Consider the following 12,500-nt stretch of genomic DNA (forward strand, 5'->3'; position numbering starts at 1 on the left):
CCATTCTTGGGGACTCTTATAGATTCTGTAGAAATGAAGATTTATCTGACAGAAGACAGATTAACAAAGCTTCTAAATGCATGCCGTGTCCTTCATTCCATTCAACTCCCGTCAGTAGCTCAATGCATGGAGGTGATCGGCTTAATGGTAGCAGCAATGGACATAGTACCCTTTGCACGCCTACATCTCAGACCGCTGCAATTGTGCATGCTGAGTCAGTGGAATGGGGATTACTCAGTCGGCCACATCTGTCCAGGGGGATGCCATTCAGCAGGCCGGACTGGACAATTGTAACAACAGACGCCAGCCTACTAGGTGGGGGCGCTGTCTGGAATTCTCTGAAGGCTCAGGGACAATGGAGTCAGGAGGAAAGTCTCCTGCCAATAAACATTCTGGAATTGAGAGCAGTTCTCAATGCCCTTCTAGCTTGGCCCCAGTTAAAAACTCGGGGGTTCATCAGGTTTCAGTCGGACAACATCACGACTGTAGCTTACATCAACCATCAGGGAGGGACAAGAAGCTCCCTAGCAATGATGGAAGTATCAAAGATATTTCGCTGGGCAGAGTCTCACTCTTGCCACCTGTCAGCAATCCACATCCCGGGAGTGGAGAACTGGGAGGCGGATTTCTTGAGTCGCCAGACGTTTCATCCGGGGGAGTGGGAACTTCATCCGGAGGTCTTTGCCCAAATACTTCGACGTTGGGGCAAACCAGATATAGATCTCATGGCGTCTCGCCAGAACGCCAAACTTCCTCGCTACGGATCCAGATCCAGGGATCCGGGAGCGGTTCTGATAGATGCTTTGACAGCACCTTGAAACTTCAGGATGGCTTATGTGTTTCCACCCTTCCCGCTGCTTCCTCGATTGATTGCCAAAATCAAACAGGAGAGAGCATCAGTGATTCTAATAGCACCTGCATGGCCACGCAGGACTTGGTATGCAGATCTAGTGGACATGTCATCCTGTCCGCCTTGGTCTCTACCTCTAAGACAGGACCTTCTGATACAGGGTCCATTCAAACATCAAAATCTAACTTCTCTGAAGCTGACTGCTTGGAAATTGAACGCTTGATTTTATCAAAACGTGGTTTTTCTGAGTCGGTTATTGATACCCTGATACAGGCTAGGAAGCCTGTTACCAGAAAGATTTACCATAAAATATGGCGTAAATACCTATACTGGTGTGAATCCAAAGATTACTCCTGGAGTAAGGTTAGGATTCCTAGGATATTGTCCTTTCTACAAGAAGGTTTAGAAAAGGGTTTATCGGCTAGCTCATTAAAGGGACAGATCTCAGCTCTGTCCATCTTGTTACACAAGCGTCTGTCAGAAAATCCAGACGTCCAGGCATTTTGTCAGGCTTTAGCTAGGATCAAGCCTGTGTTTAAAACTGTTGCTCCGCCATGGAGTTTAAACTTAGTTCTTAACGTTTTACAGGGTGTTCCGTTCGAACCCCTTCATTCCATTGATATAAAATTGTTATCTTGGAAAGTTCTATTTTTAATGGCTATTTCCTCGGCTCGAAGAGTCTCTGAATTATCAGCCTTACATTGTGATTCTCCTTATCTGATCTTTCACTCAGACAAGGTAGTTCTGCGTACTAAACCTGGGTTCTTACCTAAGGTAGTCACTAACAGGAATATCAATCAAGAGATTGTTGTTCCATCCTTGTGTCCAAATCCTTCTTCAAAGAAGGAACGTCTTCTACACAATCTGGATGTAGTTCGTGCCCTCAAGTTCTACTTGCAGGCAACTAAGGATTTTCGACAAACGTCTTCCCTGTTTGTCGTGTACTCTGGTCAGAGGAGAGGTCATAAGGCTTCGGCTACCTCTCTCTCCTTCTGGCTTCGTAGCATAATTCGTTTAGCCTATGAGACTGCTGGACAGCAGCCTCCTGAAAGAATTACAGCTCATTCTACTAGAGCTGTGGCTTCCACTTGGGCCTTTAAGAATGAGGCCTCTGTTGAACAGATTTGCAAGGCTGCAACTTGGTCTTCGCTTCATACTTTTTCCAAATTTTACAAATTTGACACTTTTGCTTCTTCGGAGGCTATTTTTGGGAGAAAGGTTCTTCAGGCAGTGGTTCCTTCTGTATAATGAGCCTGCCTATCCCTCCCGTCATCCGTGTACTTTTGCTTTGGTATTGGTATCCCAGAAGTAATGATGACCCGTGGACTGATCACACATAACAGAAGAAAACATAATTTATGCTTACCTGATAAATTCCTTTCTTCTGTTGTGTGATCAGTCCACGGCCCGCCCTGTTTTTTAAGGCAGGTAAATATTTTTTAAATTATACCAGTCACCACTACACCCTTGGCTTCTCCTTTCTCGTTGGTCTTTGGTCGAATGACTGGAGGTGACGTAGAGGGGAGGAGCTATATAGCAACTCTGCTGGGTGAATCCTCTTGCACTTCCTGTAGGGGAGCAGATAATATCCCAGAAGTAATGATGACCCGTGGACTGATCACACAACAGAAGAAAGGAATTTATCAGGTAAGCATAAATTATGTTTTTTCTTTTCTGTGAGTTGCATTTCTATGCAGAAATGTAGGAACTGATTTAAAAGGTTTTTAAAAGTGTGTTCTATTTTGCTTTCATACTATTAAAACCACACATTTAGTATTACTGAATAAAACATTTAAGGACACTGAAAGCATAAAGCAGTTTATAGCACTTTTTTTTTTTTTTTTTACACATTTTGCACTTGCTTTCTTGAGCTGATTTCTGTAAGTACTTCATTCCTTTCTAAGTAGACACATCCTTCCTTCTCTCTATTGAATACTTTGACTGCAGGCATTTTTCTTTGGTGTGCATCTGTTGAAGGCAGCAGTGGGGTTATGATCAAAATGGAGAGATTACCATTAAAGAAATCAGCCATTTCCTGCTTACAAGTAGCTCCTTTATGAATTACATGGTATTAAAAACAGCAGATTGGGGTTTTGTCTTTTTTTTGTATGCAGTCACTTCTTTGTTAGCTTGATTTGCATGCGCAGTAATTAAAACTTTTTCTATCTATGACTGTATAATTATTTTCTATATTAAAAACACATTGCAATTTACAATGGAATTTTATTTATAATGACCTGCAGAAAAAATTATACTAAAAAAACCCTCATCGCAGAAAGTGAAGATAAGTTCTGCCTCTGGGTACTGCAGTAACTCGCCATTAACCCTTTTTAGTTTCTGAATTGTACAGCTCAAACTCCCCCCCCCCACACACACACACACAGTTCCTTATATGGCTGTATCTATCTCCACCTTTGCTTTGGTAGAATACAAGACTTTAACACTCCTCATCTGCCTGAGCATGCCTAGAATCAAATACGCTGCTGTGATCTCAGTTAAAACACAATGGGGACATAAGTTTGCCTTACCTTAAAAATCTTTATGCAATTTTCCACAATGATTTATTTAGAAAACGTGTTTCAACTATGATATGCTGAGATGCACTTTTTAATTGATATTCTTGTTAACGTTTGTTGTGTTTTCATTTCTTTCATGTAATTAGCAAGAGTCCATGAGCTAGTGACGTATGGGATATACATTCCTACCAGGAGGGGCAAAGTTTCCCAAACCTCAAAATGCCTATAAATACACCCCTCACCACACCCACAATTCAGTTTTACAAACTTTGCCTCCGATGGAGGTGGTGAAGTAAGTTTGTGCTAGATTCCAGCTGGTAGGGGGCAGGTTACGTTTTTTCAAGGAAATTTGGGTCAATTCTGTTCACAATCTTTGGATTCAGAGCATTGTTTCAGAAGGGTACAGAATTTGTTTCAAGTTGAGACCTCCTGCAAAGAGATTTTTTCTTTCCCGTGTCCCAGTAAATCCAGTAAATGCTCAAGCATTTCTGAAATGTGTTTCAGATCTAGAGTTGACTGGAGTAATTATGCCAGTTCCAGTTTCGGAACAGGGGATGGGGTTTTATTCAAATCTCTTCATTGTACCAAAGAAGGAGAATTCCTTCAGACCAGTTCTGGATCTAAAAATATTGAATCGTTATGTAAGGATACCAACGTTCAAGATGGTAACTGTAAGGACTATCTTACCTTTTGTTCAGCAAGGGAATTATATGTCCACAATAGATTTACAGGATGCATATCTGCATATTCCGATTCATCCAGATCACTATCAGTTTCTGAGATTCTCTTTCCTAGACAAGCATTACCAGTTTGTGGCTCTGCCGTTTGGCCTAGCTACAGCTCCAAGAATTTTTACAAAGGTTCTCGGTGCCCTGCTGTCTGTAATCAGAGAACAGGGTATTGTGGTATTTCCTTATTTGGACGATATCTTGGTACTTGCTCAGTCTTTACATTTAGCAGAATCTCATACGAATCGACTTGTGTTGTTTCTTCAAGATCATGGTTGGAGGATCAATTTACCAAAAAGTTCTTTGATTCCTCAGACAAAGGTAACCTTTCTGGGTTTCCAGATGGATTCAGTGTCCATGACTCTGTCTTTAACAGACAAGAGACGTTTAAAATTGATTACAGCTTGTCGAAACCTTCAGTCACAATCATTCCCTTCGGTAGCCTTATGCATGGAAATTCTAGGTCTTATGACTGCTGCATCGGACGCGATCCCCTTTGCTCGTTTTCACATGCGACCTCTTCAGCTCTGTATGCTGAAGCAATGGTGCAAGGATTACACGAAGATATCTCAATTAATATCTTTAAAACCTATTGTTCGACACTCTCTAACATGGTGGACAGATCACCATCGTTTAATTCAGGGGGCTTCTTTTGTGCTTCCGACCTGGACTGTAATTTCAACAGATGCAAGTCTCACAGGTTGGGGAGCTGTGTGGGGATCTCTGACGGCACAAGGAGTTTGGGAATCTCAGGAGGTGAGATTACCGATCAATATTTTGGAACTCCGTGCAATTTTCAGAGCTCTTCAGTTTTGGCCTCTGCTGAAGAGAGAATCGTTCATTTGTTTTCAGACAGACAATGTCACAACTGTGGCATACATCAATCATCAAGGAGGGACTCACAGTCCTCTGGCTATGAAAGAGTATCTCGAATTTTGGTTTGGGCGGAATCCAGCTCCTGTCTAATCTCTGCGGTTCATATTCCAGGTGTAGACAATTGGGAAGCGGATTATCTCAGTCGCCAAACGTTGCATCCGAGCGAATGGTCTCTTCACCCAGAGGTATTTCTTCAGATTGTTCAAATGTGGGAACTTCCAGAAATAGATCTGATGGCGTCCCATCTAAACAAGAAACTTCCCAGGTATCTGTCCAGATCCCGGGATCCTCAGGCGGAGGCAGTGGATGCATTATCGCTTCCCTGGAAGTATCATCCTGCCTATATCTTTCCGCCTCTAGTTCTTCTTCCAAGAGTAATCTCCAAGATTCTGAAGGAATGCTCGTTTGTTCTGCTGGTAGCTCCGGCATGGCCTCACAGGTTTTGGTATGCGGATCTTGTCCGGATGGCCTCTTGCCAACCGTGGACTCTTCCGTTAAGACCAGACCTTCTGTCACAAGGTCCTTTTTTCCATCAGGATCTGAAATCCTTAAATTTAAAGGTATGGAGATTGAACGCTTGATTCTTGGTCAAAGAGGTTTCTCTGACTCTGTGATTAATACTATGTTACAGGCTCGTAAATCTGTATCTCGAGAGATATATTATAGAGTCTGGAAGACTTATATTTCTTGGTGTCTTTCTCATCATTTTTCCTGGCATTCTTTTAGAATACCGAGAATTTTACAGTTCCTTCAGGATGGTTTAGATAAGGGTTTGTCCGCAAGTTCTTTGAAAGGACAAATCTCCGCTCTTTCTGTTCTTTTTCACAGAAAGATTGCTATTCTTCCTGATATTCATTGTTTTGTACAAGCTTTGGTTCGTATAAAACCTGTCATTAAGTCAATTTCTCCTCCTTGGAGTTTGAATTTGGTTCTGGGAGCTCTTCAAGCTCCTCCGTTTGAACCTATGCATTCATTGGACATTAAATTACTTTCTTGGAAAGTTTTGTTCCTTTTGGCCATCTCTTCTGCCAGAAGAGTTTCTGAATTATCTGCTCTTTCTTGTGAGTCTCCTTTTCTGATTTTTCATCAGGATAAGGCGGTGTTGCGAACTTCTTTTGAATTTTTACCTAAAGTTGTGAATTCCAACAACATTAGTAGAGAAATTGTGGTTCCTTCATTATGTCCTAAGAATTCTAAGGAGAAATCGTTGCATTCTTTAGATGTTGTTAGAGCTTTGAAATATTATGTTGAAGCTACGAAATCTTTTCGTAAGACTTCTAGTCTATTTGTTATCTTTTCCGGTTCTAGAAAAGGCCAGAAAGCTTCTGCCATTTCTTTGGCATCTTGGTTGAAATCTTTAATTCATCTTGCCTATGTTGAGTCGGGTAAAACTCCGCCTCAGAGAATTACAGCTCATTCTACTAGGTCAGTTTCTACTTCCTGGGCGTTTAGGAATGAAGCTTCGGTTGACCAGATCTGCAAAGCAGCTACTTGGTCCTCTTTGCATACTTTTACTAAATTCTACCATTTTGATGTATTTTCTTCTTCTGAAGCAGTCTTTGGTAGAAAAGTACTTCAGGCAGCGGTTTCAGTTTGAATCTTCTGCTTATGTTTTTCGTTAAACTTTATTTTGGGTGTGGATTTTTCAGCAGGAATTGGCTGTCTTTATTTTATCCCTCCCTCTCTAGTGACTCTTGTGTGGAAAGATCCACTTCTTGGGTAGTCATTATCCCATACGTCACTAGCTCATGGACTCTTGCTAATTACATGAAAGAAAACATAATTTATGTAAGAACTTACCTGATAAATTCATTTCTTTCATATTAGCAAGAGTCCATGAGGCCCGCCCTTTTTTTGTGGTGGTTATGATTTTGTATAAAGCACAATTATTCCAATTCCTTATTTTATATGCTTTCGCACTTTTTTTCTTATCACCCCACTTCTTGGCTATTCGTTAAACTGAATTGTGGGTGTGGTGAGGGGTGTATTTATAGGCATTTTGAGGTTTGGGAAACTTTGCCCCTCCTGGTAGGAATGTATATCCCATACGTCACTAGCTCATGGACTCTTGCTAATATGAAAGAAATGAATTTATCAGGTAAGTTCTTACATAAATTATGTTTTTTGCGTGCATAATTATTACTTATAAAATTTAATTTAGTACGTGGACATTTTAACAAAATTGGAAATGTACTATAACAGGGAAGTTAGAAGAGAGTTATTTTTGTATTTAAATAAAATATGAAAAAATCTATACAATGTCAATGTCATTTCCTTTTGTTTTAAAATGTTTGCTTTTTTCCGTAACTGTTTCCCCTAAGCTACTTTTCTGCTGATAATAGCTGGTGTTTTTGAGTTATAAACAGCATTTCTTGAATTTCAACATTGTGTAATATCTAAAGTAGTAGATATACCAGTTCTATTTTTGCATGCTAAATACAAAGCTTGACAAATTTTTATTCAAATTTAGGAGCCAGCAAAAATATGGAAAAGACTTCCATACACCATGGTACATAAATAGGTGAAAATTGTAAAATTCGAAGAGACGTGAAGCACTAGTTTAATATTTTTGGTGAAAACATCCATTCATAATCCTACATACCAAACTCAACTATGGGCTAAACTCCTACAATCCAGGAGCAACTATAAGTGATATTATCCAATCAAAATCAAGCGACTGCTGGATAAGTCCATTCATAAAGTCTTTATATAATACCTATTACTCTAAACATTGTATATGCAGAATGTGTTGGAGCTCTACAAATAACTGATAATACAAATATTAATAATTATAAGAATAATCTATACCACTGATAAACCTTAAACCATAAAAATATTTGGTGACACAATAAGGATATATGAATGCGATATGCAAAATTACCTGATTAAGAAAGTTAAGAGCAAAAAAAAAACATGTATTTGTACATTTTTATATACATAATTGCACTGTATGCAAAGGAATATTTAACAGTATAAATTAATAAATGTAATTAAAACGAAACCACTGTGTATGCATTTTAACAATTAAAATGTATATATTTAAAAAAAAGTTTTTTTTTGTTTATAGTTCCACTTAACATTACATTTTAAACCATTGTTGGCCAGATTATGAGTGGCGCGTTATGGGGGATACATGAATATGCGGGATATTCTAGCTTCGACTTTTTGTGCACATTGGGTAAGTGCTTGTGCGAAAACATTTCAATTTCAACGAGCACTTAATACGAGCACTACCCGATGTGCACAAAAGCTTACTTCTAGCAGAGTTAGTGCGCAAGCAGGACCGCTAAATAACGCTCCACTTGTAATCTGGCCTTGTATTCTTACTTAAATAGATCACCTCAATATCTCATTCTCAAAATCACCTCCCCACCAGTGGAAACTAATCTTATCAACTGCATAATAAAATAAATGTCTACTATTCTGAATACTGTAAATATGCCCTCTGGTTTTACCTACATACTTTTTAATGCATTTGACATTGCAGCCTGTGAACCTATTATCTAATCATCTATATTGCATTCATGTACTGTATTGTTTGGGTCACTTCAGCTTCATCTAAATTTGTGTCTCAAAAATTCAATAACCCTTAAATTAAGTCATTCCTTAGTCCGTAAATATGTCTGGATCCTCTGGACAGCATTCAATGTTCTCCTTTCTATTCTTTTAAATACTACTTGGAGATGTTTATTAAATAAGGCACCGCAATAGTATCCCTTTTCAAAATATGCCAGTTCAGTCTAGTATTTAAGTTTTTTTTTGCTGGGCATCATTTTGTCATCGTGATTTTCAGATTTCTTTGAGGTAATTGTGATAAAAATAAAATCAATATCTCTTAAAGGTGTAGGCAGAAAACAGATGTTTCACTTGCCAACACCAGCAGTGTGGACGACAGGCCCAGTTCATTTTTTAGATGTGAAAAAATCTGCTGAAAGAGTTTTTGGATAACCTGTGAATCAAATGTTAATGTGTCCACTGAAAAAATGTAGGAAAGTATTCTTCTTTCATATATTGTAGTTTCTCTTTGACTGTATTCTGTTGGTAGAATAAATTGAATGTTTTTTATAGTTTCTATTATTTCACTTTTATTGCTTTGAAGTTGAATCTTCATCGTTTGAACAATGAGGTTGAATTTAATCTCAGCTTGTAATGTGCACATGCATTCTTCACAGTAATGTGACCTAGAAACAGGAAAAGGAGAGTTCAGTATTAAATGGAAATTTAAACTCACAATTAAAATATTCATAAAATGAAGAATAATGCATAGTACAAAAACCTTGCAATATGCTTTCATTATTTATGCTGCCTGCTTTCCCTGTAATTTAACTTCATTGTACTTTTTATCCTCTAGAGAGGCAGTAGTGGATCCTACAGAATCCAGAAATCTAACCATATAACATGATATTTAGTGATTGCCTCATCAGTGCAGGGGCTTTTATATCTATCCCTAATTAGCCGCAGCAAAGGGGATGAGATAAACAGTACTCAAGGCTTTTTAAAGGGACATTAAACTTCACGGTACATCTACAGTAGCATGATTACTACTCACCATGCTAATGTTTTATTCTCCTCTTCCTGCAGTTGTCTTCAATGCCATTATCTTATATAGGTGCCAATTGATGAAGCACCAACTCTTCATGCCACCATCTTGGATCACATGTATTCTTGATCCCGGTGACAGAAGTGGTAGGTATATATAGATCAGTGATATTGCTGTATCATGAAGCTTGACATTTTTATTTATTTTTTTTCTAACCCAGTTTAAAAGTTACAGAATATATAAACCCCTCAGGAATAATATTGAGCAAAGCAGCCATTGCAAAAATGTAAAACTTCCACTCTGTATTGTGCATGCTTAAATGACGTGCACAATATGGCTTGTCAAAAATAGAACAAGGTTACTGATCTGTGAACACGCACCACTTCTGTCACAGGATGTGAGAATTCCTAAGCTCGAAGGTTGCGGCCGCCTATGTGAAGATTTATTAGACTACATTTTGAAGGAGTTTAGTGTAAGAAGATAGCTGCAGGTACATAAGGAAAAACTACTATGCTGAGTGTTTTAGATCTGTCCAGCAGTTTAATGTCCCCTTAAGAGGCATGCCCCTGGAATGTCAAAACAATGCAAATTTTGCTTACAATACAGTTGTTTTAAATGTTGTTAAAGGTTTATAAAATCTATATTTTGTACCCAGGCATTTTGCAATGCAGGATTACAGGTACAAAACCCATTATCCAAATTACTTGGGACCAGAAAAGTTTGAATTTCAGAATATTGGTATATTGGCAACCGTAAAATGGGACACTTCAGAGAAGGGATGGGACATTGTTTAAGGAATATTTACCTGTCATAATACAACATATACGCACACATACTAATGTTCTGGAACTCTGTGCTATTTTTAGGGCTCTTCAAGCTTGAGCTCTGTTAAAAGGGTAGTCTCATCCCTATTTCCAAAGAGACAATGTCACAGCAATTGCTTAAATCAAACATCAGGGCGGTGGGGCCCTAGCCATGAGGGAAGTGGCACAAATTCTTTCATGGGCGGAAATCAATTCCTGTCTAATATCAGCTATTTATATTTCAGGAGTGAACAACTGGGAAGTGGACTTTCTCAGTCATCAATCTCTACATCCAGGGGAATTTTCCCATCAGGATGTGTTCAATAAGATTGTGGAACTTTTGAGTCTTCTAGCGATAGATCTGATCATTTCATGTCCAGTTGCCCTCCTTGACCTCTTTCTCTATGTTCAGACCTTCTGTCTCAAGGTCCGTTTTTTCATCCGGATCTCTGAACTTGATGGCATGGAAATTAAACGGTTATTCCTTAGACATAGGGGTTTCTCTGAAACCTCAATTCAGGCTAATAAGCTTACAACCAGGAAGATTTATCATGAGGTTTGGAAGGCCTTTATTTCCTGGTATAAAGATAATGTTTTTTTTCTTGGCATTCTTTTAGAATTATTAGGATTTTGCAGCTCCTCCAGATGATTTCCAGATATAAATGCTTTATATCCTACACACCGTGTCAGTTATTACCAGTTAGCAAGTAGGCAGACAAGTTAGATCACAAAACGCCAGTCAATAGCCAGTCAGCTGTGTGAGTATCAGACTTCTCTTAGATATATGCAGTTCATGCAGTACCTATATTTATTATAGGGAACGTTACCTTCCGCAACTCGACTTCATAGATCACTCCGCTTTAATCCAAACGGAGTAAGTACATCCTACCTGAAGCCTTTATTCCCTCCATTGGTAGTGCTCGTTTCACCGCACCTTCCTTTAGCCAGACCTTAGTACTTTAGTCGTCATGTACACTTGTTCTGAAGTTACTCACAAAACAATCTCACTGTGCTTAATATCGCTACTTGCTTTCTTTTGCCGTGACACTCAGCGTTTTCCTTTCAATCTGGGACTCTTGTAACTTGGTTCTTTCGCATATACATATGTTTAAGAAATATATTTTATACTTCCCTTAATTATTTTATATAGACTTTAGATGAGACATTAACTTTTTGAAGGATTGTTTTTCTACACAGGGAATAAGAAGGTTACAGAAAATAGGTAACATAATTGGTTTGGGGGGGGGGGGGGCAGATAAAGAGCATGAAGTGCTTTAAAAAAAAAAAAAAAATCTGAATTAGAAGTGTTTTCTTTTTAAAAATCTACTACTAAATATTCTCATCATGAGAAGATGGGTATGGCAAGGTTTCAGTTTATACATTGTTTACACTTTTAGCATCAGAGTTACTTCTGTTCTTTATAGTAAAGTACAAGAAAACTCCGGCAAACCTCCAGGTGCTATGTTAAAACGTAAATCCTTTATTTAAAGGGACAGTAAACCTTAAAAATAATGTTATATAATTCTGCACATAGTGCAGAACTATATAACATTATTTAGGTGCTATAGCCATAAAACCCTTTTTTACCTTTTAAAATGTAAAAATGACAGCGCTTTTACAGACAGGAGCGAGCTGCACTTAGTCTTATGGCGCGATCGCGCTGGGCTGTGACTATACAGCTGGCCCGATGCGCTGACTAAATATTACAGACCCGCTCAGCAGAGAGCAGAGAGCGGGTCTGTAAAAGCGCTGTCATTTTTACATTTTAAAAGGTAAAAAAGGGTTTTATGGCTATAGCACCTAAATAATGTTATATAATTCTGCACTATGTGCAGAATTATATAACATTATTTTTAAGGTTTACTGTCCCTTTAAGACAGTATACATATAAAATCAAAAGATTTTCTCAGCAGGAAGGTGTCTTAAGTGTTTCGGCAAAAGCAGCCTTACTCATAGACATGACAGCTAAACCTCAGGCAGAGCATAAATAGCTCTTACCTGATTAGCTGATCTTTGCCTGCTGAGACATATTTTTATTTAAAGGTATCTCACCGATATATACAGAAAAAGAGGGATCTAGCCTGAACAATACATTTGCATGTTAAGTAATTAGTAGTAATAACATTGCCATACAGGGTTATCTTATACAGAAAACATCTAAATGTAAAAAGTCGTATAATATACTGT

At 38.5% G+C, this 12,500-nt stretch overlaps 1 protein-coding gene across 1 annotated transcript in view; it reads left to right on the plus strand.

Annotated features, from left to right (window-relative positions):
• The first annotated feature begins 9,556 nt into the window (after positions 1 to 9,556).
• The window catches only part of LOC128660829 (protein disulfide-isomerase TMX3), a 203,601-nt gene continuing 200,657 nt past the window's right edge, over positions 9,557 to 12,500 (plus strand). The window contains exon 1 of the mRNA XM_053714875.1: positions 9,557 to 9,656. Within this exon, the coding sequence (XP_053570850.1) occupies positions 9,590 to 9,656 (67 nt within the window). The 5' untranslated portion in view covers positions 9,557 to 9,589. The remainder of the gene's footprint in view (positions 9,657 to 12,500) is intronic.

Source organism: Bombina bombina, chromosome 5 (genome assembly GCF_027579735.1).
Source record: "Bombina bombina isolate aBomBom1 chromosome 5, aBomBom1.pri, whole genome shotgun sequence".
Lineage (NCBI taxonomy): Eukaryota > Metazoa > Chordata > Amphibia > Anura > Bombinatoridae > Bombina > Bombina bombina.